Source organism: Aotus nancymaae, unplaced genomic scaffold (assembly GCF_030222135.1).
Source record: "Aotus nancymaae isolate 86718 unplaced genomic scaffold, 86718_ANA_hifiasm-v0.15.2.pri h1tg000058l, whole genome shotgun sequence".
Taxonomy (NCBI): domain Eukaryota; kingdom Metazoa; phylum Chordata; class Mammalia; order Primates; family Aotidae; genus Aotus; species Aotus nancymaae.
Window position 1 is genome coordinate 6746306 of NW_026988472.1, and position 27534 is coordinate 6773839.

The window sequence follows — 27534 nt, forward strand, 5'->3', positions numbered from 1 at the left end:
CTGTCCTGCCACCCTACCTCCCACCCCAGCAGCCTCCTCTTCCCCCACCTCCTCTATTCCTGGTGAGGGCAAACGACAGGAAGAGCATTTGACCAGAGTCAGCAACTTCCTGTGTAACATTGGGCAAGTTGTTTAATCTTTCTAGAACTTGGTTCCTCATCTACAGACTGGGTAAACTCACCTACATCTTTCCGAAGACTGTTGAAAAGATTAAGGGAAATAATTGGTATGAACCAGCCAGGTAGGCAATTAGATGCTTAACCATGTGAGAGGCTAGTGATATTAGCATCACCTTGCCTAGGTTTCCTGCTTCCTGTCCAGACAGCTGTTCAGTTGGATCATTCACCTGTGTTTCTGGTGGAGAGGGGTCGAGGTTTCCCCTGGCACCTAGAAAGCTAGAAAGATATCACATATCTGTGTTACTTGGGGCAAGTCTCCACATAAGCCAAGTGGGGATAAAGATCTTGAACATTTAAGGTAATATAAGGATTTAGGTGATAAAAAATACAAAAGCACTACACAATGTCTGACACAAAGGAGATTCTTAATGAGTTTTGGCATATTGGTTGTTGACTCTCAGAAATAAAAATAACAGCTACCAGAGACTGAGGGCTGGCTATGTGCCAAGTACTGTATAACAATTCTGCAAGGTATGTATTATCCCCATTTCTGTTACAGAAGTTGGGACTTGTTCAAGGTTATAAACTAGAAAGCAGCAGAGCTGGTGGGACTGCAACGCATGACTCTTTGAGCCCAGGGTGTAAGCTCTTACCTGTATGCCCTGTTCCCTCAGCTAGGCTGTCTTAGCTCAGTCTTGAAGTAGGCGGGATGGACCTAATTGACACAGTATCTGATTAAGAACAGTTAACTGCTTGAAGGAATGACACTCCCTACCCACCTCAAGCTTATAGTGGACGTTTAATACGTTAAACAGGAAATGTTTCAGTCAATATATACTAAGGACATTTATTCATTTTCTTTTGTTTACTCAACATTCTTTTATTGGTTAACATGCGAAGTGCTAAGGATGTATAACGCCACGTGGTCCCTGCCCGTAAGGAATTCATAGTCTGAAGGGGGAAAACAAAAGCACTTAATCAGCATGTACACAAGTACTCAAATATGTGTACAGTAGGTGCTCAAACTATATGCAGTAGGTCCACAGCTGATGAATGACATAGATGATCCTCCAATCAGTAGATTTTTGAAATATGTGTACAAAGTACTGGTTTGATACTTATTCAAAGTACTGTAGTTGCAATGAACCTATTCAGAAACTGCTCAAGGAATATGCACATGATAGGACCAAATGTACATAGAGTGGGTACCAAATGCACAGGGGTTATACACAATAAATACAAAGTACACAGATGTTTGGTAAGTACACTGCAGGCTCACAAATGGGCAAACAGATGTTTTACACAATAGGCACTGAATAAATACGCCATTGCTAAACATCCATAGTTAAAATATACATACACACAGGCTTATTTTGTAGGAGTATATGCCACAAATGTGTACACGGTAAAAATGAATACAGAACAGTTGAAAGCAGTTATTAAAATGCTGTCAGTGACTTTTGGGGGGTAAGAATGGAAACCCCCTTTCTCTACTTGTAACCTTGGATGAAATAAAGATTTCCTTCATTTACTTGGGACCCAGGATTCTAAAAGTCCACAATCCCCGGGGAGTAAGCAGCTGCCTTCCTTCCTTATTTCAAAGCCCGAGAGGTGTCAGTGTCTAGAGCTGGAGCCTAGTACATCTTCTCCCTAAATCCGTGGGCCAGCAGAAGGGGTCCTTTGCAATCAGGCTCCCAAAGCCGCCTTCCGCAGCCCACACTGGCATGACCAGGGAGAAAAGATAGAGAACGCTGGGGCGGGGCTAGCGTAGCGACCAGATTGAGGTTTGCGAGGGAGTGCCGGTTTAGCTCCACCACCCACGGACACCAGCTCCTCTTCCGGTCTGTCTCCATAACGCGCATGCGCATCACTGGCCTTTAAACGTGCACCGCCGGTCCATCCGGAAAGAGGAACCGGCAGACTAATTACAATCTTGTTCCTCCGCCGTTGCAATGAACTATTTTCTCTCAGTCGGGGGTGGTACTTTTGAGTAACCCCTTCCAAATAGAAATCCATACCAGCCTATTTAGCTCAGTCTCCATCATATGAAGGTTTCCTAGGGCTTGGTGTGACGCGAGGCATACGAGGCTCGGAAGGACACTCCGCGGAAGGATCCGGTTTGTTGTGGTGTGGGGAGGGGGGAGACGCTGACAAACCAAGATGGCGGCGGCGGCGATGAAGGCCGCGGCGTTTGGGAGGTAACTGGTGGCGAAGGCTGCGGTAGTGGAGAGGCAACGGCGCAGTCTGGAAGAAAAGGAGCAGAACGAAGAGGTGGTAGAAGTAGCATCAGCCTGAGACTCTCAGAGCACGACAGCTACACGCCCCCCTGGGCCCTCGGCGGGCGGCGGCTGCCCCGCTTAGGGCCTAGCCTCCGAGCATTGCCTCGGTTTCAAATAGCGGCGGCGCCATGAGTCCTTAAGGGCGGTCCAAGCCCTCCTGATCCCTGGCCCAGACCTCGGGCCCACCATGGATCCGGGGTCCGACGATTTTCTACCGCCCCCGGAGTGCCCGGTGTTCGAGCCTAGCTGGGCCGAGTTCCGAGACCCTCTTGGCTACATCGCCAAGATCAGGCCCATCGCAGAGAAGTCGGGCATTTGCAAGATCCGCCCACCCGCGGTAAGCCCCGGGGCCGGTTTTCGCTGGCGGCGAGGCGGGGAAGTGTGGGGCGGAGGGCAGCTCGAGGTGGGGAGAGGGGGTGGTTGGGACCGTTGTGGATGCGGCGCGTATCGGAAAAAGATGTTGGGTCAGGGGGGTCGTCTCGTGGTGTGAGGCCCACAGGTGATCTGGAGTCAGAGATCCACACCCACCCCCGCTCTTCAGAACCACTCCAGGTTTAAGACAGGGATTCCTAGTGGGCCGGGGAGAGTTCCCAGAGAGGCACCTCGCACATTTCTTAGTTAACCCCGGCCTCCTACGTTGAGGCTGTAAAAATAAGGCGTTTCTCCAATCTGTTGTCATCACTTCCCTTAAGGCAGGCAGCATGGTATAGTATTAATAGAAAGATCGCAGCCCTGAAGGGAGACAGATTTGAGTTCAGAACTCCACTTTGAAGCTTAGCAGCTGTGTGACCTTGGGAAAGTAGAAGTAATCTCTCCGAGCCTGTAAAATGGGTCCCAGGAATGGTTATTTAGAGGATGGGATTAAACTAGGTAGCGTCTGTGTGTAGTAGGCACTAGATAAGTGGTAATTATTGTGACTATGAGGGTGTTTGATGTGGTCATTGGTTTATTCCTACGTAGGTTGACTCATATTTACTCATACCCTGCTAGGCCAATTCATCTGTGATAATACCTTGGCCTGCTGGACCAGTCAGGAAATCAGTCTCACAGGGATTGCTCTGTCCGTCTCCCTTAAGGTGGATTCAGGGAATTGTCCCTTTCTTTTCCTTGTTGAAGGCTTTTTCTGCACATCATCCCCCAGACTTGACTTCTATGGAGATGTTTGGACCTGTCAGCTTGGTGGTGGGGTGTGAGTCCTTCTTAGAAGATTTCTACTCTGCTCTGGTCCAGGAGATCCCAGAGGATAGGGCACCCTTGGGCCCCCAGCACAGAATGGAGCCATGGAATTCTGTCCCCTTTGGAACATGATTCCCAGGGGTCAGCAACAAAGGCCATAGCTTTCCTCCTAGGCCTGGCTTCAGGCTAGAAGTCCCCCAAGGGCTAGGGCAAGCTGCTGCCTTGCTGGTGTGGTGGAAAAATGATAACGTTGTTCAGTGATCACTTGGGATTCCAAGGGCAGAAATTGAGCTTTGCTGGAAAAGGGTGTTTTTGAGTGGGTGTCTCCTGGCTGAAATCGAAAAGGAAGCTTTATTCCCACCTGAGGAGGGCACCGCAGTTCTCCTTATCCAACTTAGTGCTTTCTGGTGCTCAGCCACATATCTAGGATGGTTTCAGATAGATCCTCTAGGAGGTGTTGGGTAAACTAATATCTTCCTTGGTGGAGCCTGGCCACAGATCTCTGAGGTATCCTTGTCCATGGTGAGGGAGTGGCAGTAGGTAGAGGGGTCAGGAAGGCTAGTGGAAGGGAGAGGCAGGAGTCCTGGGCAGCCCCAGGGAGGCACTCCCTGAAGTGGTTGGGCAAGCCTGTGGGAAAAATAGGCATAGCTGACATAGAGGGTAGTTGAGGCCTGAATTCCATTTTTCTATCTTGGACTGACTTAGGCTGGCCTTGTGCAGGTGTTGTTACCCTGCTGCTTTGGGGGAACCAGGAAGGGGAAGAGTGACATGTCACAGGTGTGTGTGGCCAGCAGGAGGCCATCCTTTGTTATGCTTCTTTTCACTGCTCAACAGTGTGCTTCCCTCTAATCCAGGTGAGACCTGGCTCCTGGATTAGAGGGAGCCAGGTTTTGTTTTGTCCTTCTCTAGGGCAGCTCCTAGGCCACCTTTAGGCAGCTGGCCTTCCTCTGGTTGAAGTTTGAAGTACTCGCTCAAGTGATGCTTGGGCCCAGGGTGGGAACCTGTATATGGATGGGTGCCTGGAAATTGGAGGTTTGCCGGAGGAAGGATGGTTTGGGGCCTAAATTGCTAGGCAGGTGACTGCTACACTTGGGAAACATGGATGGGAGGAGAGTGTGGGTACCCTGAGTAGACCCAGGGGATTTTAGAAGGATCTTGCTTTCTTCATCAGGTAGCCAGCCTTTTTTATCACGACATCCTGAATAATACCAACATACTGAGCATTTGGCATACAGTAGTCTGGAAATTAAGGCAGGCGGTTTTCAGGGCCTTCCCAGGTATCTGTTGCATCCATGGCTCCTGCTGTAGCATTTCAGGGCTGCCATTTCCTGTCAGGTGCTGATGTTGCTGTTTGTCTAGAACTTGATTCAGCAGAAAAGAAGGGTACCCAGAGTTTTGGGTTTGAGCAACTTTTTACCTGGGTTACCTGTGCTGAGGGGAGTGCCCTATCCTAATGAGAGGCAAGAGGGCATGGGGAGCTTGTCTGGATTTGAGCCATACCATTTTGGACTGCCTTTTTTTTTTTTGCCCTTGCTTACTGAGCACCAGATGTTTGCCACCTGCTTTGGCTGGTAGGGGAAGGGGAGTGTGGTCTGTGTATGCATGGAAGTATGAGTACTCTGGCCCGTATTCTAAAAGTGTGTGTGCAGAAGAAGAGGTCAACAGTTTTTCTTCTCTTTTACTATCCCCCTGCTTCCATATGTATGCATGTATGTTTGAACTCTGATGTCTGGTGTAGTGCAAAGGCCTTGGATCAGAGGTCAGAAGATGTGGGTTCTTGGCTCCACCACTAACTCAGCATGTAATTTTGGAAATTTCACTTATTTTCTCTGTGCCTCACTTTCCCTATCTATAAAATCAGAGCATTGGTTTAGGTTACTTTAGGTTCATTTTCCCACCCCAGCAGGAGCCAGGGCTCTGGGAAGGAGAGGACTGCATAGGAGGTTGGAAAGGGGTGTTAGGGAGCGTGTTCTTCACATCTGACCTTTGGGCAAGACAGAACAAGCTCCACCTTGGCAGGGCAGGGTTTCTCCCACTTTCATGATCTTTCCCTGACTTCCCTTACCAAATCCTCCCATTCTTTGCCACCAAAGTCAGGCATCCCAGCACTTACCCCCACCCCCTGGGGCTTCCTCCCCTGGGGCTTCCTCCCCTGCCTCTTCCTGTACCAGGCAGGTGTATGAGAGGATCCACAGGAAGCCCTCCAGACTAGTGATATACATACTTGCTCCTTGTTCCTTCAGTGTCTATCTCAGGCCCTTTAAACTGAGAGAACAAACATTAAAGGCCAAAACCTTTACATCCTGCCAGAATCGGAGCTGAGCTGCCCTGCATGTGTATTGTGAGAGTGGTCAGCCTTAGACGTTAAGTCAACGATGACTCCTTTGAATAACATTTTCATTTGAAAACTAGTTTTAATTTTCCATATTGGTCTTGTGAGGAAGCCAGGGCTAGAGTTCATATTCCCACCTTACAGATGAGAAAACAGGTTCAGAAAGCTAAAATCTCATAGCTAGTAAGTAGCAGAGCTAGAACATGAACCTATATCTTCTGACTCTAGAGCCTGTGTGCTTTCCAGTACTCCCAGGACTGTGTGTCCTATAGCACATCCCTAGGGGATTAGGAATTAAATGTGGGTGTGGAGAAGGTTTAAGGTCAACAAAACAGAGGTTCCATCTCTTAATTTCTTGAAATCCTGGCACTGTACTGTTGGGTGGGACTCGGGAAGTTTCCTAGGGCCTGTGCATGGGGCCTTGGGTGTGGACTTGAGGGGCTGCTAGACTCTTGTGAGTTCTAGGGGGATGTGAGGGTGGGTGGATGGGTAGGATGTTTGCAGGTAAAGGGTCTGGAGTGGCTAGAGATCTGGGAAGGTGCGAATAGGATTCTGAGCTGCTTTTGGTGCCTTCTGGTCTTATACAATGGTGAGATAACTCAAATCTCTTTCCCCTCTCTACCCTCTTAGGACTGGCAGCCACCCTTTGCTGTGGAAGTGGACAACTTCAGGTTTACCCCCCGAATCCAGAGACTGAATGAACTAGAGGTAAGAAGACTAGGAACTGATGGCGGGGTTGGGAGAATGGATACCTGAGCTGTAATCCCACTTCCTTATAGTTTCTCTGGCTGAGGTACTTTACCTAGCTAGGCCTTTATTCTCTCCTCTCTGAAATTGCATTACTTTAGTGTGCCCAGGGCATGGAAGAAGCTTTAGAGCTCTAAATATGACCAAGAGCCAGGGGCATTTAGCATTTGTGATTTGATAGCCTCAAGGCCGGGGACATATATCTCACAAAGGTCTGTTAGTTCTGAAGCTCCCCTGTGAACTAGCCTGCCCTAGCTGAGTCAACAAAAAGGAAATATGGAACTGGCTGATACGCTTTCTTCCTTGGCCAGCTGAATGTGGCTTCATATATACAATTCGTCCACAGCCCTGTGCTTTCTACTTTCCTTCCATGGGTGCTTGGTAGGGTGGGAGTTGAGATAGATGGGCAGAACAACACAAGAACTGGTCTCTCTGGAGACTGGAATGGTTAGGGACTTGGCCAGGGGTCAGGCAGGTAGGATTTTCCTTCTCCCTTTTGTTCTGTACAGGAAGTCCAGGCTCTTTTCATGGACAGGTGGGGCTCCCCCATCCCCTTGAGAATGCCCTGGGGTAATGAGAGTAGGGTCCCTGAAGCCAGTTCCAGGTAAGATCCCTGAAGCCAGTTCCAGGTAAGATCCAAGATACATGGAAGCTCTAGGTTAGGCATGTGCTGCCACTCCCTCCCCCATTATTACGTATCCACAAGTCTTAATAGGTGTCCGAGGGGTGGGAGATTGGGCCCAGGCCCAGCTGAATACTTATACCCTAGAAGCTCACTTGTGTTATAGACCAGAGTTCTTCAGCCTTGGCACTATTAACATTTTGGAAGCTAAGGTTGCTTGAGCCTAGGAGTTCAAGACCAGCTTGGGCAACATAGCAAGACCCCATCTCAGTAAAGAAAAATAATATCTAGTCAGGTTTATAGGGTTACAGCTTGGGCAAGGTGTTGCCTAGCATGAGACAAGGGCAGGTTTTCTACAGAGGGAGTGCTGGCTAATGAGAAGAAGCAGGGATGAGGCCAACTTTAGAAAGCTAAAGGGCTGAGGTTGAGGGAGTACTTCCTGGCCCTTTGAGGGTTCTCACAGCCAAGGAACTGTAGGTTGTTTCTTTCCACAAATAGACTTTAGTTTTTCTCAACTATGAAATGGAAAGAACTATCTTTGTTCCCCCTAATAGTATCAGGACAAAGTAGTGAATGGTAATGGCTGTCTAGTTCTTCCAAGAACCAGGCCCTCTGGAGTAAGGAGGTTATAGACTTGGGGCCTACCGGAGTCCTTGGGTTACTGAGATTTCAGGGAAGCATGATACATATCTTGTTCCTAGTCTCTTTGGCCCACATTGGGTCCTGGGTTGGCCAGGTGCTAGTGCTACTATGGTATACCATCTCTTAGTTCTAGGCCGTTCTGCCTATAGTTATAGCATGCGCTTTCACCCTTTAGCCACCATGGAACAAGTTTGGTGGTACCTAAGGAGGTACATGTGCCTTTTTGGAGCTTTCATTCTCTGAAACATGTCTAGAACTTAGATATAATTCTGGTTTCCAGAGTATCTTCATTGGTCCCCTCATTAAGTCTACCCCTCTGGGGTAAGTGGACTATGCAGTTATTTTCCTTTTATAATTATTAATAAAAGAAAAAAGGAGTCCATAGTGGAACTGATTTGCTCGAGGCAGTATAGCAAATCAGTAGCAGAGGGAGAGCCAAAGCTCAAGTTATTTGGCACCAAAATATCTTGATGTTTGCTGTGTGACCTAACTTCTCTGAGTCTCTGTTTCCTCATCTGTACAGGAAATGATAATACTCACACAACCCTGTCAGGGAGATTGAGAGAGGACATATCTAAAGCTTTTGGCAGTTGTGACCCTCTCTGTTGAGACCTTGGGCTTCTCTGGTTGACTAGAAAGTGACAGAAATGAGAGAGAGGTGGCTGGGTGCAGTGGCTCATGCCTGTGATCCCAGCTCTTGGGGAGGCTGAAGTGGATGGATTGCTTGAGCCTAGGAGTTTAGGACTAGCCTGGGCAATATGGTGAAACCCCATTGCTAAGCACTGCCTAGAGTCTGGGATCTGGTTCATTGGGAGAAGCCCTGGGTACTGAAAGTGTGAACTGCTTTATTCCTTTCTCTTCCCCTAAGATTGGACCCAAAGGTAGTGGTCAGTGGGAAGGGGTGCCCAGCCTCTTTGAGCCATTTCTTCTTCAGGCCCAGACGAGAGTGAAACTGAACTACTTGGACCAGATTGCCAAATTCTGGGAAATCCAGGGCTCCTCCTTAAAGATTCCCAATGTAGAACGGCGGATCTTGGACCTCTACAGTCTCAGCAAAGTAAGAACAGGTTTTTGTCGAACACCCCCCACCTCGCCCCAATATCCTTGGTATTCTGGGGGCTCCCTTGGTTTGGATATTAGATCTTTAGGCTGCAGTGGAAGGGGCACAGCTTAGTACCACACAAGCTGTCATCAGAACAGAACAACTTGGAATCTTTTGCTGCAATTTGAGGTTGGGAGAAGGGAATAGCTCCCAGTGAAGTGAGGGACTGAGTTGCCCTCATTGCCCTTTTGCCCTTTCTACAGGCCTGCTTCCTCATGTAAATACACATGGCACATCCATGTCTTTTCCTGCTTGTCTTTGCAGATTGTGGTGGAGGAAGGTGGTTATGAAGCTATCTGCAAGGACCGTCGGTGGGCCCGGGTAGCCCAGCGCCTCAACTACCCACCAGGCAAAAATATTGGCTCCTTGCTACGCTCCCACTATGAACGCATCGTTTATCCCTATGAAATGTACCAGTCTGGAGCCAACCTTGTGGTAAGGATGTCATAGTGGGGTACGATGCGACTTTACCCTTCAGCACAGATTTCCACACTTGCTCTTAATGGAACTGGTTTAGTGGACTGGAGACCTGGCAGTTGGACTCTGCTCTTTCCTAGTGATGCTTATTCTCTTTCTCACTGCTCAGGGTCAGAAGTCCTGGAGTTATCTGTAGGACTAGCTTATTTGTTATATGACAAAGTTCTAACTGATAGAGAAATCAGAGAAGGGAGAGCTTGGGCTAGAAAGGTATGGGAAGAGATGGTGTCTGATTTAGTTGGGGAGACGGTTGGTGGAGGAAGAAACTAGAAGGAGGAATGAAACAAGCAGAGGCACTGAGAATTCCCAAAGTGTGTGCTGGTGTCAGTGCTAAAGACCAGTGGAACAGGGGCTATTGGTGTGGGTCAGGTGAGTGGAGCACAACTTTGGTTGCCATTGGGTAAGGATAGAGGGAAGTTCTTGCTTTTACGGGCTGTAGTCCCATGTCCTGACCATTACCCCTCATCTGTCCCCAGCAATGTAACACACGTCCATTTGATAATGAGGAGAAGGACAAGGAATACAAACCCCACAGCATCCCCCTACGACAGTCTGTGCAGCCTTCCAAGTTTAACAGCTATGGCCGGCGGGCCAAGAGACTGCAGCCTGATGTGAGTACTCCCCTTCTTTGAACTTAGAGCTTTGAGGTGGAGGCAGTCCTCTCCTTCCCTCTGGCTAAGACTATGTTCCCTGTTCGACTATCCCTTCTTTTGTTCTCTGAGTTCTTCTGACCGTTAGTGTGCCTCTCTCTGGCTTTACTCTTGCTTTTTTCTCCCCTCTCAGCAGAGCTGCTGAACTGGGTCTTGCTTGATCTGTTTGTGCAACCTCTTTTGTATGTCTGCTCTTCTTGCCTGTCTTGTTCCTTTCTGGACTTATTCTGATCATAGAAGTAGAACTCTTCTTTCTCCTTATACCTGTATCTTTTGTTTTGTTTTGAGACATAGGTCTTGCTATGTTGCCCAGGCTGGAGTACAGTGGCTATTCACAGACTTGATCATAGTGCACTATAATCTTGAATTCCTAGGCTTGAGTGATCCTCTTGCTTCAGCCTCTTGAGTAGCTAGTACTAGAGGCATGTACCACTGATCCCAGCTCCTTATAGCTTTGTCTTACTTGAGGAAGAAGCTTATGTGCCAGACATTCTTCTTGGCACTGGGAATGCAACAGAGAACAAGATGGACACTGTTTCTGTGCTCATTGAAGCATGTAGTTTAGCAGATCCTATTAGTCACTGCCATTTGTTGGTAATGCCAAACACTGTTAGCTTTTTCATATATATTATCCCTAATCCCCCTTATAACTGTAAGGGAGGTGTTAATAATCTCATTTTACAGTTGGGAAAACTGAGATATCCCATCTTTAATTCCTTTCCAAGAGAGGTCCGAGGAGGCAGCTCACCTACCCTCAGTCTCCAAAAAGCAACTCTGGGTTCTTAGCTTAGCCTATCTGTGCCTCAGCCCCCAGCATGAGATCGGGTGATATGTAGTCTGGGTTATTGTTCTTTTAGGATGGGACAGTCTGCCCCAGATAGCAGTCTTGATTCATTTCCTTCTGTCCTTCCAGCCGGAACCCACGGAGGAAGACATTGAAAAGAATCCAGAGCTGAAAAAGCTACAGATCTATGGGGCAGGCCCCAAGATGATGGGCCTGGGCCTGATGGCCAAGGATAAGACTCTGCGGAAGAAAGGTAAGGCCTAACTGGCCTAGGTGGCCTGACCTGGGGAGAGAAGTCAGGGCCCTTAATGTCCTAGACCTGTGTTTACAGCCGTTTTTCTCTCTCCCAGATAAGGAGGGGCCTGAGTGTCCCCCCACAGTAGTGGTAAAGGAGGAGTTAGGTGGGGATATGAAGGACTCAACTTCGCCTAAGTCCTTCCTGGAGAGCAAGGAGGAGCTGAGTCACAGCCCAGAACCCTGCACCAAGATGACTATGAGACTGCGGAGGAACCACAGCAATGCCCAGTTTGTAAGGACCCAGCCCTGACTTAATGCTCTGCTTCTTGTTTCTTCAATAAGCATTTCCCTGCATGGCACTGGACTAGTTCACATTAACCACAAAAGCGGGCTTCATGGCCCTGCCCTCAGGTAGCTCACTTAATTGGGGAAACGAGGCCAACTCACATGGAACAAAGAACAAGAAAGGGTGATCAAGTGCTGTCAACATGAAGTGCTGGAAGGGTCCAGAGAAGGAGTGTCACTCTCCTTTGCTTCAGGATAAAGGCTAAGCTCCTCATTACCATGCATGAGCCCGTCCCTGCTGACCTCTAGCCTCATCCCCCAGCACTGCCCACCTCCTGCTATAGCCACACTGAACTACTTGTAGGTATGTTCATTTTCCCCCATAAGATGCATTATGCTTTTTCATCCCTATCCTTTGCATGTGTTGTTTCTTGAGCCTAGAACAGATTCCCCCAGTGCTCTGCCCTATTTCCAAGTTTTGTTTTGCCTTCAGGTTTCAGCCAATTTCAAGTGTCACCTTTTCAATGAAGTCCTTTCTCAAGGCCATCTCTCCTTATCTCCAGCTTCTTTGAGTGCTTTCTTCTCTAGGCCCCCATAGTGCCCTTTATGGACCACTATTGGCAGTTTTTAATTTTTACGAACACATGTTTCTAGAGTACTTTGTACACTTGGAAGGATACCATGTCTTATTTGTCTTCATGCTAGAGTCCAAGCGTAGGTACTGAACACAGGTTTAGTAAATGTTCATTGAATGGATAAAAATGGGAGGCTTCAAGACTGGATGATAAAAGACTGCTCTCACAGCTCTACCTGCTTAGTTGGGGAGATGGTACATACATGCAGTTGAACTCCAGACCTAGTATGACTAGCCTGTACAAGGCTGTGAATCATTGAGCCAGCAAACACAGTGGGTTTCCAATGGAGAACTTTTGCTTTCCTCCCCTGACAGATTGAGTCATACGTTTGCCGGATGTGTTCCCGAGGGGATGAGGATGACAAGCTCCTGCTGTGTGATGGCTGTGATGACAACTACCACATCTTCTGCCTGCTGCCTCCTCTGCCTGAGATCCCCAAGGGTGTTTGGCGTTGCCCAAAGTGTGTCATGGCGGTAAGGCCTCCCCACTCCACATCTGCCTCATAGGGTTTCCTTGCCTTCCTTCATCTGGCCTTATTGAGGGCAGCCTCTTAGCTCAGCCATAGTCTTAGATTTTGGGTCTCTCTGGTGGGATTAGGCTGGGCAGAGTTTTGGGAGAAAGGAGCAGGAGATTCAGCCTTTGCTTCTGTCTTCTAAGAGCTCCCAGACCACCTGGAGAGGTAAGCATCACAATTGGACTGTATGTGGTGACATAAACAGAGGCTAAATTGTATATTAGAAACTCTGAGACACAGAAGTTCAGAGGAGAGGAAAATGTAATAATCAGGGAAGATGTCAGAAATGAGATTTGAAGGATAGGAATATTAAGAAAAAAATGTTCTTTTCTTTGTTTTCTTTTTTAGAAAGTTTGAGGCCAGGCATGGTGGTTCATGCCTGTAATCCTAGCAGTTTGGGAGGCCGAGGTGGGTGGATCGTTTGAGCCCAGAAGTTTGAGAGCAGCCTGGGCAACATGGCGAAACCCCATCTCTACCAAAAAAGATACAAAAATTAACCAGGCATGGTGGCGCATGCCTCTTGTCCCAGCTACTTGGGAGTCAGAGGTGGGAAGATTGCTTGAGCCCAGGAGGTGGAGGTTGCATTGAGCTCAGATCATGCCACTGCACTCCAGCCTGGGCAACAGAATGATACCCTGTCTCAAAAAAAAAAAAAAAAAGGAAATTTTGGAAAATAGACAAATTACTTGTCTTCCCACCACCCAGTGATAACCATTGTTAATAGTCTGGTATATTTTTTTCCTCATCTTTTTGCTGTTAATTATATGTAACCATCTTTAACAAATTTACGATCTTGTAATATATTTTCATTTGTTACTTTATAACCATTTCTCTATATTATTAAATTTAAGGTATGGAATTTTTTTTAGACAGTGTATCAGGGGTATAATATATAGTTGTTTTCCTCTTGTGATATTTAGGTTGAGGCAGTGCTACAGGCTTTAACTAGATGAGGTGGGTAGCTGTTCGGGACTGGGAGGTGGAGAACTAGCAGGAGCAGAGGTATAGTGGGAGAGCATGCCTAGTATGGGTATAGGGGCAGTAAGGAGAGCAGCTGAAGCAGCAGTAAGGGCCAAGTGGCCAGGAAGTTGGGCAGGTACATTTCGTGAACTTCCTACCTTCACCCAAATTCTTGGTGCTTATTTTCTACATTTCCCTCTGGATTTCTGGAGAGGAGACATTCATGATCTCTTGCCTTATCTTAGGGACTCAACTGTGGTTGTGGAGACTGGGTGTGTACGTGAATACATACACACTCACACACACATACACAGATGAGGAAAAACCAGCGTAGTGCATATTGACCTTGGTAGTGGTGGAGATTCTACTTGGGGAGGAGTTCGGATACCAACAGTGTCAAGACTGTCAGCTGTACTTGACTCTCTTCTCTAAGTGGTTATAAGTCAATGGACCAGACTGACATTTCTTTTTCTTTCTTTCTTTCTTTTTTTTTTTCTGGTAATGGAGTCTCGCTCTGTCGCCCAGGCCTGGAGTATAGTGGCACAAACTCGGCTCACTGCAACCTCCGCCTCCCGGGGTCGAGCAGTTCTCTTGTCTCAGCCTCCCAAGTAGCTGGGATTACAGGCACACGCACAGCTAATTTTTGTATTTTTTAGTAGAGATGGAGTTTCACCAGGCTGGTCTTGAACTCCTGACCTCAGGTGATCCACCCACCTTGGCCTCCCAAAGTGCTAGGATTATAGGCATGAGTCATCGTGCCTGGCCAACTGACATTTATTTTTCAAACATGAGCATGTTGTGTGTCTGATTTTGGGGTACATATAATTCTCATCTAAAATAATGAACATAGGTACAAAATGAGGTAGACCCACATCCTGTCTTCTGAGACAGTCTCAAGAACAGGAATAGTGGAGGGTTTGTTACTGTAAAAGCCAGTGCCTTCATTTCCCTTTTCTTTTTTCTTTTTTTCTTGAGACAGAGTCTTGCTTTGTCACCCAGGCTGGAGTGCAGTGGTGCCCTCTCTGCTCACTGCAACCTCCACCTCCCGGGTTCAAGTGATTCTCCTGCCTCAGTCTCCTGAGTAGGTGGGATTACAGGCAACTGCCACCGTGCCCAGCTAGTTTTTGTATTTTTGGTAGAGAGGGGGTTTCACCATAGTGACCAGGCTGGTCTCAAACTCCTGACCTCAAGTGATCTGCCCGCCTCGGCCTCTCAAAGTGCTGGGATCATAAGTGTGAGCCACCACGCCTGGCCCCATTTTCCATCTTTAAAGGTACTAGAATATTCAGTGCCATTTTCTCAGCCTTATAGTTCTAGTCTGGGCTTAAACAAGCTTCCCTAAGCACCCTGCATAGAATCACATTTTAGCTAGAGAGGAAAAACAGTGGCAGAAGAACATAGGATAGCATGTTAAAGTCAGAGACATTTAAATAAAGTCCTAAAGGAAGAAAAGAGCATGGGATGACTCCCTGGAAGTTGTGAGACTGGAATTGAGTTTTGGAGAACCAGTGAAAGTGGGAAAGGACATTTCAGTAGGGAGGAACTATGAGCAAAAGCATGATGGGGAGTGAAAAGACTAAGTAAGCTGAAGTGGTAAGAGCAAAAGGTACAGCTTTGAGGTAAGGCCTGCCTCAAGGGCCGTGAGTGCTGCTGACCTAGGGCTCTTCTCCCTCCCTACTCCTTATATTCCAGTTCCACTTGTGAGGATTCTTCACCTCTTTGCCTCTGTTTTGGTGACATGTTCTCCTTTGGATTTCAGGAGTGTAAGCGGCCCCCAGAAGCCTTTGGGTTTGAGCAGGCTACCCGGGAATATACTCTGCAGAGCTTTGGCGAGATGGCCGACTCCTTTAAAGCCGACTACTTCAACATGCCCGTGCATGTAGGTGATGGAGGGCTGAGGTAGTTTTGGGCTAGGATCATAGGTGTTAGTACCAGATGGTCTCAGCTTACCTGGGTCAGTGGGTTCAGGGTGTGATGGGCCATGGTTATCTGCTACCCTTCTTCCCCCAGATGGTGCCCACAGAACTTGTGGAGAAGGAGTTCTGGAGGCTGGTAAATAGCATTGAGGAAGATGTGACTGTTGAGTATGGAGCTGACATCCATTCCAAAGAATTTGGCAGCGGTTTCCCTGTCAGTGACAGTAAACGGCACCTAACCCCTGAAGAGGAGGTGAGTGGATGATTCATGGTTACATGTCAGCTGTGTGAGCTTAGGAAATCATTTAGTATCTGAAAAACTCAATATCTCTGTAAGATGAGGATAATTATGCCTGCCTTATGTAGCCATGAGATTTAGATGAGATGATGGCATGTAAAGAAAACAATCTAGTACCTGGCATGTACAAACATGAGATGGGTTCTTTCACCTCTGTGAGCCCATTTCCTTACCTCTAAAATGGGGATAATATCTACCTTGCAAATTTGTTGTAAAAATTAAATGAGAAGGTATATGAGATAACTTGCAGGTATTTTGGTAGGTGGATATACCTGTGAACGTCCCAGAAATTGAAGTGAGTAGAATTGAAAGTGTGAGAGGTAGGGAGAAAATGTGTATGTTTCTTAAGATGTTTCAAAAGTCTCTGACCTCAAAATTAAGGTTCCCTAGGCTAAAGAAAATGACTTAAGAATCTCAGTTCCTTAGCATAACCCTCATGCCCTTTTTACAAATACCTGACCTGGCAGGAGTATGCTACCAGTGGTTGGAACCTAAATGTGATGCCGGTGTTGGAACAGTCTGTACTGTGCCACATCAATGCAGATATCTCTGGCATGAAGGTGCCCTGGCTCTACGTGGGCATGGTCTTCTCAGCCTTTTGCTGGCATATTGAGGATCACTGGAGTTACTCCATTAACTACCTCCACTGGTGAGTGGGGCCCTGGGGAGCCAGGGAATCAGTCAGTGTGGGCTCCCTGCATGACCAAGGTGTGATCTACTGTGTGTGTCCCTTTTCCACTTGTGCAGGGGTGAGCCGAAGACCTGGTATGGGGTACCCTCACTTGCAGCAGAACATTTGGAAGAGGTGATGAAGAAGCTGACACCTGAACTATTTGATAGCCAGCCTGACCTCCTGCACCAACTTGTCACCCTTATGAATCCCAACACCCTCATGTCCCATGGCGTGCCAGTGAGTACCCAGGCAACAGGGACAAGCGGCAGGAATGATTTAGTGATGGCCTTTGTGATGGTGGTGGTGATGGTTGTCACCTTAGATTCTGCCCCTGCCCTTTGTTCATTCCTTTTCTTAATTGGGCTACAGATTTGACTAGTAGAGACCCAAAATAAGAGTGATTAGATGCACGATGGTATGCCATCTGGGCCATGTGTTTGAGGGTGACATCTAAGGGGTGGCTTATTATCACATCTACATTCCAGCTAGTAGAAGAGGGAAATGGGGAAGGGCAGGGCTAAACACATCTTTTAAAAACCACACATCGTTTCTGTTCATCTCCTGTTAGTGAAAAGACAGTCATAGTTGCAAGGAAAACTGGGAAATGTAATTCTTACTTTGGGTTATCAAGTACCATTTAGAAACTGGAGGTCATGTTGTTATGATAGAAGACAAGAATGAATATCAGGGTACAACTAGCAGTCTCTGCCATACTTTGTATACTCTTACCCTTCTCAGAGCAATGGATAGGTCTTTTTATTTAACAGGTCAAAAGTTAAACCCAGAGTCCTGGTCTTTCTTCGGTGTACTTCTCTCTTACCCTTTAAAACATTTTGCTGGGTATACAACCTGGCTTACCTGTGAGAGACTGTATATTCCTCGGGATTTCTAGCATTGATCAGGATCAGCCAGTTTTCTGATGTGGATCTTAAAACAGCCCAATCATTAATCCTGTAAGAACAGGAATTAGGGCTGGGCGCGGTGGCTCACGCCTGTAATCCCAGCACTTTTTGGGAGGCTGAAGCGGGCCTCACCTGACCTCACCTGAGATCGGGAATTCAAGACCAGCCTGGCCAACATGGCAAAACCCCATCTCTACTAAAAATACAAAAATTAGCTGGACATGGTGGCGTGTGCCTATAATCCCATTACTCAGGAGACTGAGGCAGGAGAATCGCTTGAACCCAGGAGGCGGAGGTTGCAGTGAGCCGAGATGGCACCATTGCACTCCAGCCTGGGCAACAGAGTAAGACTCCGTCTCAGGGGAAAAAAAAAAAAAAAAAAAGGATTGGTTATGGGAAAGGACAAAAAAAAAAATTTTAAAAAAGAAAAGGAATTAGTAGATCCTCTGTCTCTGCTTTAAGTCTTATTGGGGCTGCTACTCTTCCCTACTCCCTTCCACGCTCTTTTGCCTTGGCCACACTACCACTTACTCTAATACATGGGATAGTCAACACACTGAATTAATGTCTCCTTGAGAAGTAGGGCTTTGGACTAAGTCAGTGGTTCTCACCTGTATTTCTTTTTGCCTTCACCTTGTTTTGATATACTATATGCCCCGTGAGTAATACTTTTTTTTTTTTTTTTCTTTTTAAAGACAGGGTTTCACCATATTGGTCAGGCTGGTCTTGAACTCCCAACCTCAGGTGATCTGCCCATCTTGGCCTCCAAAGTGCTTGGATTACAGGCGTGAGCCACCACGCCCGGCCAAGTAATACTATTATTATAAAATTCAGTGAAGTTTAACCAAGGACTTGTGATATCTAGGGAATTGGACCGAAGGAGGTATCATACCTAAAACAGTACACATAATCTTCCTCCACTCAGAGTTATCCTTTTCTCTGTCTACCTCACCCCATTTCAGGATTACTGGACTCGATGATCAAGGGCCCTTTTAGTTCTGCTGCTTCACAAGTAGACGTGGGGTCTGACTTTCCTCAGACTTCTCTCTTCTTGACCCATAGCCCAGCATTAGTCCTTGTCTATAATGCCATGGAAAACTGTAAAAGGGGATTCTCTTGGCTGGGCGTGGTGGCTCATGCCTATAATCCCAGCACTTTGGGAGGCTGAGGCTGGCGGATCGCTTAAGGTCAGGAGTTCGAAACCAGCCTGGCCAACGTGGTGAAACCCCAGTCTCTACTAAAAATAAAAAATTAGCCAGGTGTGGTGGCGCACGTCTGTAATCCCAGCTACTCGGGAGGCAGTGGCAGGAGAATCGCTCGAACCCAGGAGGCAGAGGTTGCAGTGAGCCGAGATCACACCACTGCACTCCACTCTGGGTGACATAGCGAGACTGTGTCTCAAAATAAAAAAGGATTCTCTTAAGGATTTGGGTAGCTAAGATGCATACACACACACACACACACACACACACACACACACACACACACGCACGCGTGCGCGCGCAGAAGGTCATGGAGCTGTTGAATCCTTACGTCTTTAAAAAGCTTTATCACAGACTCTGAAATGCATGCTTTTTGCTTACACCTCCACAGCATTTCTCCTGCTCATGGCTCACCATCTTTGGCCAGCTGCTGCTTTACTACCTAGACTTCTCTCTGCCCTGCCCTTCCTATAGGTAGTTCCCAGCATCTCCAGGCCCTTTGGACTTGGCAGTATCCCCTTAATCCAAGCATCTGTGATTTTCATGTTCTCATGCTGGCAGGCTACAGTTTAGCCAGCTGGAGCTCCCCCAGAGGTATCTTTAGCTCCCTGCCCGTACTGCCCCACCTTCCCCTTTGGTGGGAGAAGGCCATTTCTTTTTTTAGATAAGTAATGTAAGTATTATTTTCTTTCTTTTTTTTTTTTTTTTTGAGACAGTCTCACTCTGTTGCCCAGGCTGGAGTGCAATGGCGTGATCTCAGCTCACTGCAACCTCCGCCTCCTGGGTTCAAGTGCTTCTCCTGCCTCAGCCTCCCGAGTAGCTGAGATTACAGGCATGTGCCACCACACCTGGCTAGTTTTTGTATTTTTAGTTGAGATGGGGTTTTTTGGCCATGGTGTTTGCAAACTCCTGACCTCAAGTCATCTGCCTGCCTCGACCTCCCAAAGTGCTGAGATTATAGGTGTGAGACACCACGCCCAGCAAAAGAATTTAAAAATACCTATGTACCTAGCATATTTCTTTTGGACAGCACTAGTCTAGAATGATTTTTGCTTTGTTAACTATATGAATTATAACCATTTTTTGAAAAGTTTTATTGTAATATGATTTGCTACATACCATAAAATTCACCCATTTTAAGTGCACAATTCAGTAAATTTATGGAGTTGTGCTACCATCACTACAATCCAGTTGTAGACCATTTCTACCATCACAAAAAGATCCCTTATACCCATTTACGGTTACTCTCCTTTCCAGCCCTCAGTCCCAGTCGACCGTTCATCTATTTTCTGTCTATAGATTTGTCTTTTCTGGACAGTTCATAAAAATGGGATAATATGTGGTCATTTGTGTCTTGCTTCTCTCACTTAGCATGTTTTTGGGGTTCATCCACATTGCAGCATGTGTCAGAACTTGATTCCTTTGATGGCCCAGTAATATTCACCAGTTATTGAACCTTTGAGTTGTTTTTACTTTTTGGCTATTCACAGTTGTCATTTTTAACAGCTGCAGAATGTGAGGAGAACTTTTCTAAATAACCACATAGGAAATAGTAAAGTGACGTTGCCAGAATCAGGGTGCAGGGTGAGACAGAGTTATGAGCATCAGGTTCTACTCCTGTCTCTGTTACCTGAGGCTTCTCTGAGACTTAGTTTTCATGGCTGTAAAATTAAGGCTGGCATAGTGAGACCCCTTCTGATTAATTAATTAATAATAAATAAAACTAAGGCTGGGACTAGATCATTCAGTAAATGTTGCTAGAGCTCATTCTATGTGTAAGTCCTCCCTGGTCAACACTGAGGGTAAATAAGCCAGTGCCTGTGTTTGGGTATGCATAGCTGAGGGTTGGACAGAGAGGAGAAAATAAGTGAAATAAAGCATTAGAGGTGCTACAAAAGAGCAACAAACTAGGTCATTTAGGAAGTGTGTGTATCAGGAAAGGATTTGTGGGAGTAGATCCCTGAAAGAAGAGTAAGAGTTTACCTGTCAGAGCTGTGGCTTAATCATGTGGGCATGGGGATTCCAGTAAGGGGCTCTCAGCTGAGGCATTACATGGTCAGATTTGCATTTTTTGAAAGATAGTTCTGGTGGTTAGTAATGGAGGCCAATGCAGTAATACAGGTAAGAAATGCTGATGTTGCCTCTAAGTAGAGATAGATTTAAGAAGAAAATATGATGGAGATGGGAGCTGATACATGGTCCAAATAAATGTGGAGATATGTTTATGAATGGAAAGATTTAATATTGTTAGCATGTTAATTCTCCCCAAATTAATTTAGACTTCTGGCAGAGGAATCGTTGGGTTGAAGGGTTCTTGGTATACATTAGCAAATTTGTTTTCCAGAGAGTAGAACTTATTGATTCCCTTACCAGCACTGTACCTACTTCACTGTGTCTTCACCAGAATTGAATGTTTATCTATAAAAGCTTTGTGAGACGTCTTAGTAAAGATGACAGGTTAAGCATACACATGGCTACTTCCATTCTATACTGAAACTGCCCTAAAATGACACAAGGGCATTTTTTTTTTGAGACAGGGTCTTGCTCTGTCGCCCAGGCTGGAGTGCAGTGGCGCGATCTTGGCTCACCACAACCTCCATCTCCTAGGTTCAAGTGATTCTTCTGCCTCAACCTCCTGAGCAGCTGGGACTACAGGTGTGTCACTGTGCCCGGCTCATTTTTGTATTTTTAGTAGAGATGGAGTTTCACCATATTGGCCAGGCTGGTCTCGACCGCCTGACCTCGTGATCCACTCACCTCAGCCTCCCAAAGTGCTGGGATTACAGGGGTGAGCCACTGCACCCAACCACACAAGGCATTTTTTTTTTAAGGTGAAAAAAATTACAGAGATGGAGAATACGAGAGAGGAGACAATGATAAAATTCTTGAAGCTAGAAAACAGATGTGAAAACTGAAACATAAGCCAATACTGAGGACATATTGAGAACCAACCTGATTTATACCTCAGATTCCCCCAAATATTTATAATTGGTGGCACCAGGCATTCTGGGGGTAAAGATGGATGGGGTGAAAATAAGGATTGGTTCATGTCTACATAAGAAGCTGTGAGATCTCCTCCCATGCTGGGCAGCTAGAAATGTCTAGTCACTCTAGTAAGACTGAAGATTTATTTCTGAAGAGGTTAAAACAGAGTCTGTGGGTTAAGGTCTCCTAGATACAGTTGACGGTGGAGTTATAGGGAAAGTAATTAGGATTTATCATAGTGGATCCTGAGGTTCCCAGGCATCTTTCTCCACTTGCCAGTTAGAACACTGGCTACCAGGCCTTTTTTCCTACAGGCAAAAATTTTAAAAAAAAAAGGGTTTTCTCTGGGGAATCTGACTGGCCTGAGAGGAAAGACCTGGAGTTTCCCAAACTAAATGGCTTACTTAGCTAGATCACCCTACAGTGAATCTTACGGTTGACAGACTTCATCTGTATACTCAGAGCTTCCATTCAGCTTTTTCATCTCTTCCTCTTAAATATAAGCAGGCAGCCACAGATAAATAACTGAGAGACTGGGCGTGGTGGCTCAAGTCTGTAATCCCAGTACTTTGGGAGGCTGAGATAGGTGGATCACCTGAAGTCAGGAGTTTGAGACCAGCCTGGCCAATGTGATGAAACCCTGTCTCTACTAAAAATACAAAAATTAGCCGGGCGTGGTGGTGTGTGCCTGTAATCCCAGCTACTCAGAGGCTGAGACAGGAGAATCACTTGAACCTGGGAGGTAGAGGTTGCAGTGAGCCAGGATCACGCCACTGCACTATAGCCTGGGTGACAGAGCAAGACTGTCTCAAAACAAAACAGAAAAACAACTGAGGAAACCCTAAAAAATAAACCCCACAAAAGAGAAAGCAACTTGGAGATACAGAGGCTAGGTAGGGAGAAATAAACTTAGATGAAAAGCATATACTGTAAACATGAAAGACAACCAGGATGCTGTTTTAAAAAATAGCATACTGCAAACAAAATTATGATAGCAAAAGTGAAAAATGTAAAAAGCTTATGTTTTTCACTTTTGAAAGATAGTTGAGGAAATCTCCCAAAATCTAGAGTAAAAAGATTGAAAAAGGTAGAAAAAATTAGAGAATTTTTCTAGGAGTTTCAATATTCAAATAATAGGAGTTATGAAAAGAAAATAGATGAAAACTGAGAGGATGAAATCACTCAAGAAAATTTCCCTGAGCTGAAGAATCGAGTTTCCAGACTAAATGGGCCTACCCAGCAAATGAGTGAAAAGAAATTCATACCAAGATATATCCTGTAAATTTTTATATCAAACACTGAGACCAGAAGAGTCCTATAAGCTCGAGAGAGAGAAACAGGTTTCAAATGCTTATCAAAGCATTAGAAATCAGAATGTCTTCAAAGTTTTCAGCAGTAACACTAGAAGACTAGAGCAGTGCCTTTAAAATTATTTTCTAAGTCAACAACTATAGGAGTTTACAAAAAAGGATTTTCGTCTTAGAATTCTACATGCAGTCAAGTGTGAGAGTAAGAATAGAGACTTTTTTTTTAAAAAAAAGTAGGTTCTTCACACCATTTCTTAGGGAACTGTTGGGAGGATGTTCTTAAGCATAGCAAAGGAATAAACCAAGAAAGAGAAAGACATGGAATCTAGGAAATCTGTCACAAGGGAGTGATGATCCAGGGAGGACAGCTAGTCCAGATTGGGACAGATCAGAAGGTTGCATGAGAGATGGCTACAGAAAGATGAAAATTGATAGGAAAAGAGATTTGGATATTGTTCAGAAAGTTAGAGATAGATGTATAAAAAATTAAGCAAATTGAGAAACAGGAAGCTGTTTTTAACATAGTCTAGAAGCATGTTATTTAAGGTAATTATAATCATCACCAAAATAATCAGAAGAGGTGAAAGTGATTGGCTCTGGGGAAGGGAGAATGGCAAGGCCCGCTGATTTTATAACTGATCATACAGCCATTTGACTTTTGAAACTGCATATGTAACTGATGAAAGTAAATAACTTAAAAAGCTTGTCCATTCTGATCTTTGACAAACCTGACAAAAACAAGCAATGGGGAAAGGATTCCCTGTTTAATAAATGGTGTTGGGAAAACTGGCTAGCCATGTGCAGAAAGCAGAAACTGGACCCCTTCCTGACACCTTACACTAAAATTAATTCCAGATGGATTAAAGACTTAAACATAAGACCTAACACCATAAAAACCCTAGAAGAAAATCTAGGCAAAACCATTCAGGACATAGGCATAGGCAAGGACTTCATGACTAAAACACCAAAAGCATTGGCAACAAAAGCCAAAATAGACAAATGGGACCTAATCAAACTCCACAGCTTCTGCACAGCAAAAGAAACAGTCATTAGAGTGAATCGGCAACCAACAGAATGGGAAAAAGTTTTTGCAATCTACCCATCTGACAAAGGGCTAATACCAGAATCTACAAAGAACTAAAACAGATTTACAAGAAAAAAACAAGCCCATTCAAAAGTGGGCGAAGGATATGAACAGACACTTTACAAAAGAAGACGTATATGAGGCCAAGAAACACATGAAAAAATGCTCATCATCACTGGTCATTAGAGAAATGCAAATCAAAACTACATTGAGATACCATTTCATGCCAGTTAGAATGGCGATTATTAAAAAATCTGGAGACAACAGATGCTGGAGAGGATGTGGAGAAGTAGGAACACTTTTACACTGTTGGTGGGAGTATAAATTAGTTCAACCATTGTGGAAGACAGTGTGGTGATTCCTCAAGGACCTAGAAATAGAAATTCCATTTGACCCAGCAATCCCATTACTGGGTATATTTCCAAAGGATTATAAATCATTCTATTATAAGGACACATGCACACGAATGTTCATTGCGGCACTCTTTACAATAGCAAAGACTTGGAACCAACCCAAATGCCCATCGATGATAGACTGGACAGGGAAAATGTGGCACATACACACCATGGAATACTGTGCAGCTATAAAAAATGATGAGTTCTTGTCCTTTGTAGGGACATGGATGAACCTGGAAACCATCATTCTCAGCAAACTGACACAAGAACAGAAAATCAAACACCACATGTTCTCACTCATAGGCAGGTGTTGAACAATGAGAACACATGGACACAGGGAGGGGAACATCACACACTGGGGTCTGTGGGGGAGAAATAGGGGAGGGACAGCATGGGGTGGGGAGTTGGAGAGGGATAACATGGGGAGGAAGGCAGCAAACCACACTGCCATGTGTGTACCTATGCAGTAATCTTACATGTCCTTCACATGTACCCCAAAACCTAAAATGCAATAGAAAAAAAAAAAAGACTTGTCCAGCTTAATGAAAAGTGATATTTATAATTTTTGCAAAAATTACTAAGGAAGTTGGAATATTTTGACAGATACATTTTTTAATCTCAAATATTCCTGTCATCTCAACACACATCAAAACCTTGAGAGCAGAGACCAGTGGTCCTTCCTTTCAGAATTGGAGAGTCTGAGATCCTATTGTCAGACTGTCTCCTGAGGCTTTCCTTTGTCTCCTTAACAACCTTGTGCCTAAGTCAGGTCTGCATACGGGAAATTCTCTCTCAACAGTCATGGCCTTTCTTGTTCTTCAGGTCGTCCGCACAAACCAGTGTGCAGGAGAATTTGTCATTACCTTCCCCCGTGCTTACCACAGTGGCTTCAACCAAGGCTACAACTTTGCCGAGGCCGTCAACTTTTGCACTGCCGACTGGGTGAGTCTGGAATGTGTTGGGATAGCAGGGGTGAAGCAGGAGGGTTGTGGAGGAACTGGGGCATCATGGCGTCCAGACTTGGCCACACTCAACCTTGAACCTGCCCACAGTTGCCTGCTGGGCGCCAGTGCATTGAGCACTACCGCCGGCTCCGAAGATACTGCGTCTTCTCCCATGAGGAGCTTATCTGTAAGATGGCTGCCTGCCCTGAGAAGCTAGACCTGAACCTGGCAGCAGCTGTGCATAAGGAGATGTTCATCATGGTGCAAGAAGAGCGGCGTCTAAGAAAGGCCCTGCTAGAGAAGGTGAGTGGTGGGGAGAGTACCCCAGATAAGCACCCTATTCTGGTGGAAGTTGGGGGAGGCAGAGGTGGCACCAAGAAGATGTATCCTCTACTCTTGGAGTATAGTGAAAAGAACTGATGCATCTCGATTGAAAACCACATACCATTCTCTGCTATACCCTTTACCAGCAACCTTGCTTAAGTCAGTTTACTTCATTGTCAGTTTTCCCACCCAAACAATGAGATTATGATAATGCTTATCTTTTTGCATGGTTGATTGGATTAAAGATAATGTTTGCTTAGTGACTGACCCATAGCAGGTACTGTTATAGCAGCCATGTATCATTATTTAAGTGACCCAGTAAGATAGCTGGCATATGAAACCTCACCACTGATTATCTTTGTATCAAGTTACTTCATCTTTCATAGTCTGTATCAAGTTACTCCATCTTTCATAGTCTCACTTTTCCATTCTAAAATGGGAATAAATATCTAACTTGCAAAGTGTAAAGTTAGAGTAAGGTGATTTATGTTAAAGCCATCTATGCTACATTGCCTTTGCAATGTTGCAGCTGCCATTATTGACATTGGTAATATATGAAGAAACTGATTGAAATATGTATGGAATGTTTCTCAGGAAATGCCATTTTATTACATGCAGATGGTTCAAGCTAGGGCAATAATATTACCAAGTAGAAGGTGGTCCTGCTTTAATTGATTTCTCATAATTATGTGTCAGTTGTGTGTGTAGCTGAGTGGAAGCTGCTACAGAGCTCTAAAGTCCACTTGTGTAGTTTCAGCCATCATCTTCAGATTTCACAATTGCCCAGTTAGGGAATTGACTTTGTGAGTCTTTCATAAGATTACAAAGGAATACTGGTTCTGTGGGATCCCTTGCTGCCTATATTTAGGGTAATACTTTCTTATTTTAATGCTCATTTATAACTTCCCTGTGAGTGTGGGCTGTAGGGAGAAATATAGCTACAGTAATGTTGGAAGTCTGGGGCCTCTCAGTCGTGGTGTTAGTTGTTGAGTCCCTGGGCTTTTCCAGGCATCATTTTCTCACTCTGTTCAGTACTGTTATTAAATGATGGCTGTGTGGCTGTGCCAGGCTATGGGAAGGAGCTAAAGCAGGGTGGGGGGAGTAGACCTTCTCATCTTGACATTCAAAATTCTTCACACTTGGCCCTTAACTCACAGAAGCATTCTGGACACCATAGTCTTGGAATCCTGTAAGAGATTGTATGTGTATTGAAGTATGTTTCTGGGAAGAGGACTCATAGTTTACATCAAATTCTCAAGAGTCCATGGTCCAAAAAAACCCTAGAGACTTCATCCTTAGAATATTCTCTGGCTTTAGAGTCAAAATTAACTCAGTTTGGCAAGTTACTGACCCTGAGACTTAGTTTCTGCCTTCTTAAAATGAGATAGGCCTGTGGAATATATATTCTTACCTGAAAATTAGAGCTAATAACAGTAAATACTTGATGAACACTGACTCTAAGTGCTGAGATACTTGTCTAATTCCATAGCTGCTTTATCTTTGTTAATCCTTGTAACAACCCAACAAAGATGATACTGTTTATCTTCATCTTACTAGATAATGAAACAGACTCAGAGACGTTAAATGATTTACTCATGATCACAGAGAATAAGTGGCAGAGTGGGATTTTGGCTCATAAGTTATGCAGAGGTTAGGTGTTAAAGTTGGTATGTAAGACAAAAACTGTTAGAGTCAACATTTCCCATCAAAATCCCTAAAATTGACCATTAGATATAAGCACTGGGTTGTCTCTCAGTTACTTTGACATAGCCAGCTTTTCCTTCATTTTTGAAATGGATTGCTTTTTCTTTATCTGAGCAGCAGTTGAAGTCATCGGATTAGGTTTGGAAGCCATATTGTTGGGAGAAAATTATTATATCTCTTTAAACCCTGAACACAAGCACATACTGTTGAATTTCTCTAAGTTATATATGTGCACAAGT

General features: G+C 45.2%; 1 protein-coding gene across 7 annotated transcripts in view; it reads left to right on the forward strand.

Moving 5' to 3' along the window:
• Window positions 1–2234: 2234 nt before the first annotated feature.
• KDM5C (lysine demethylase 5C) overlaps window positions 2235–27534 on the forward strand; it is a 54489-nt gene continuing 29189 nt past the window's right edge. For 5 of the 7 annotated variants that reach the window (XR_010338145.1, XM_064364332.1, XM_012477277.3 and 2 more), the window contains exons 1-14: window positions 2235–2735; window positions 6537–6614; window positions 8852–8974; window positions 9284–9454; window positions 9973–10107; window positions 11060–11183; window positions 11281–11459; window positions 12402–12560; window positions 15321–15440; window positions 15572–15730; window positions 16243–16424; window positions 16523–16685; window positions 25146–25265; window positions 25376–25570. Coding sequence is in view for 6 of the 7 variants with exons in the window: in XM_064364332.1 (XP_064220402.1) it covers window positions 2586–2735; window positions 6537–6614; window positions 8852–8974; window positions 9284–9454; window positions 9973–10107; window positions 11060–11183; window positions 11281–11459; window positions 12402–12560; window positions 15321–15440; window positions 15572–15730; window positions 16243–16424; window positions 16523–16685; window positions 25146–25265; window positions 25376–25570 (2058 nt within the window). In the remaining variant the exon portion in view is untranslated. The remainder of the gene's footprint in view (window positions 2736–6536; window positions 6615–8851; window positions 8975–9283; window positions 9455–9972; window positions 10108–11059; window positions 11184–11280; window positions 11460–12401; window positions 12561–15320; window positions 15441–15571; window positions 15731–16242; window positions 16425–16522; window positions 16686–25145; window positions 25266–25375; window positions 25571–27534) is intronic. The other 2 variants (XM_012477279.3, XM_012477280.3) reach the window with 1 other exon arrangement.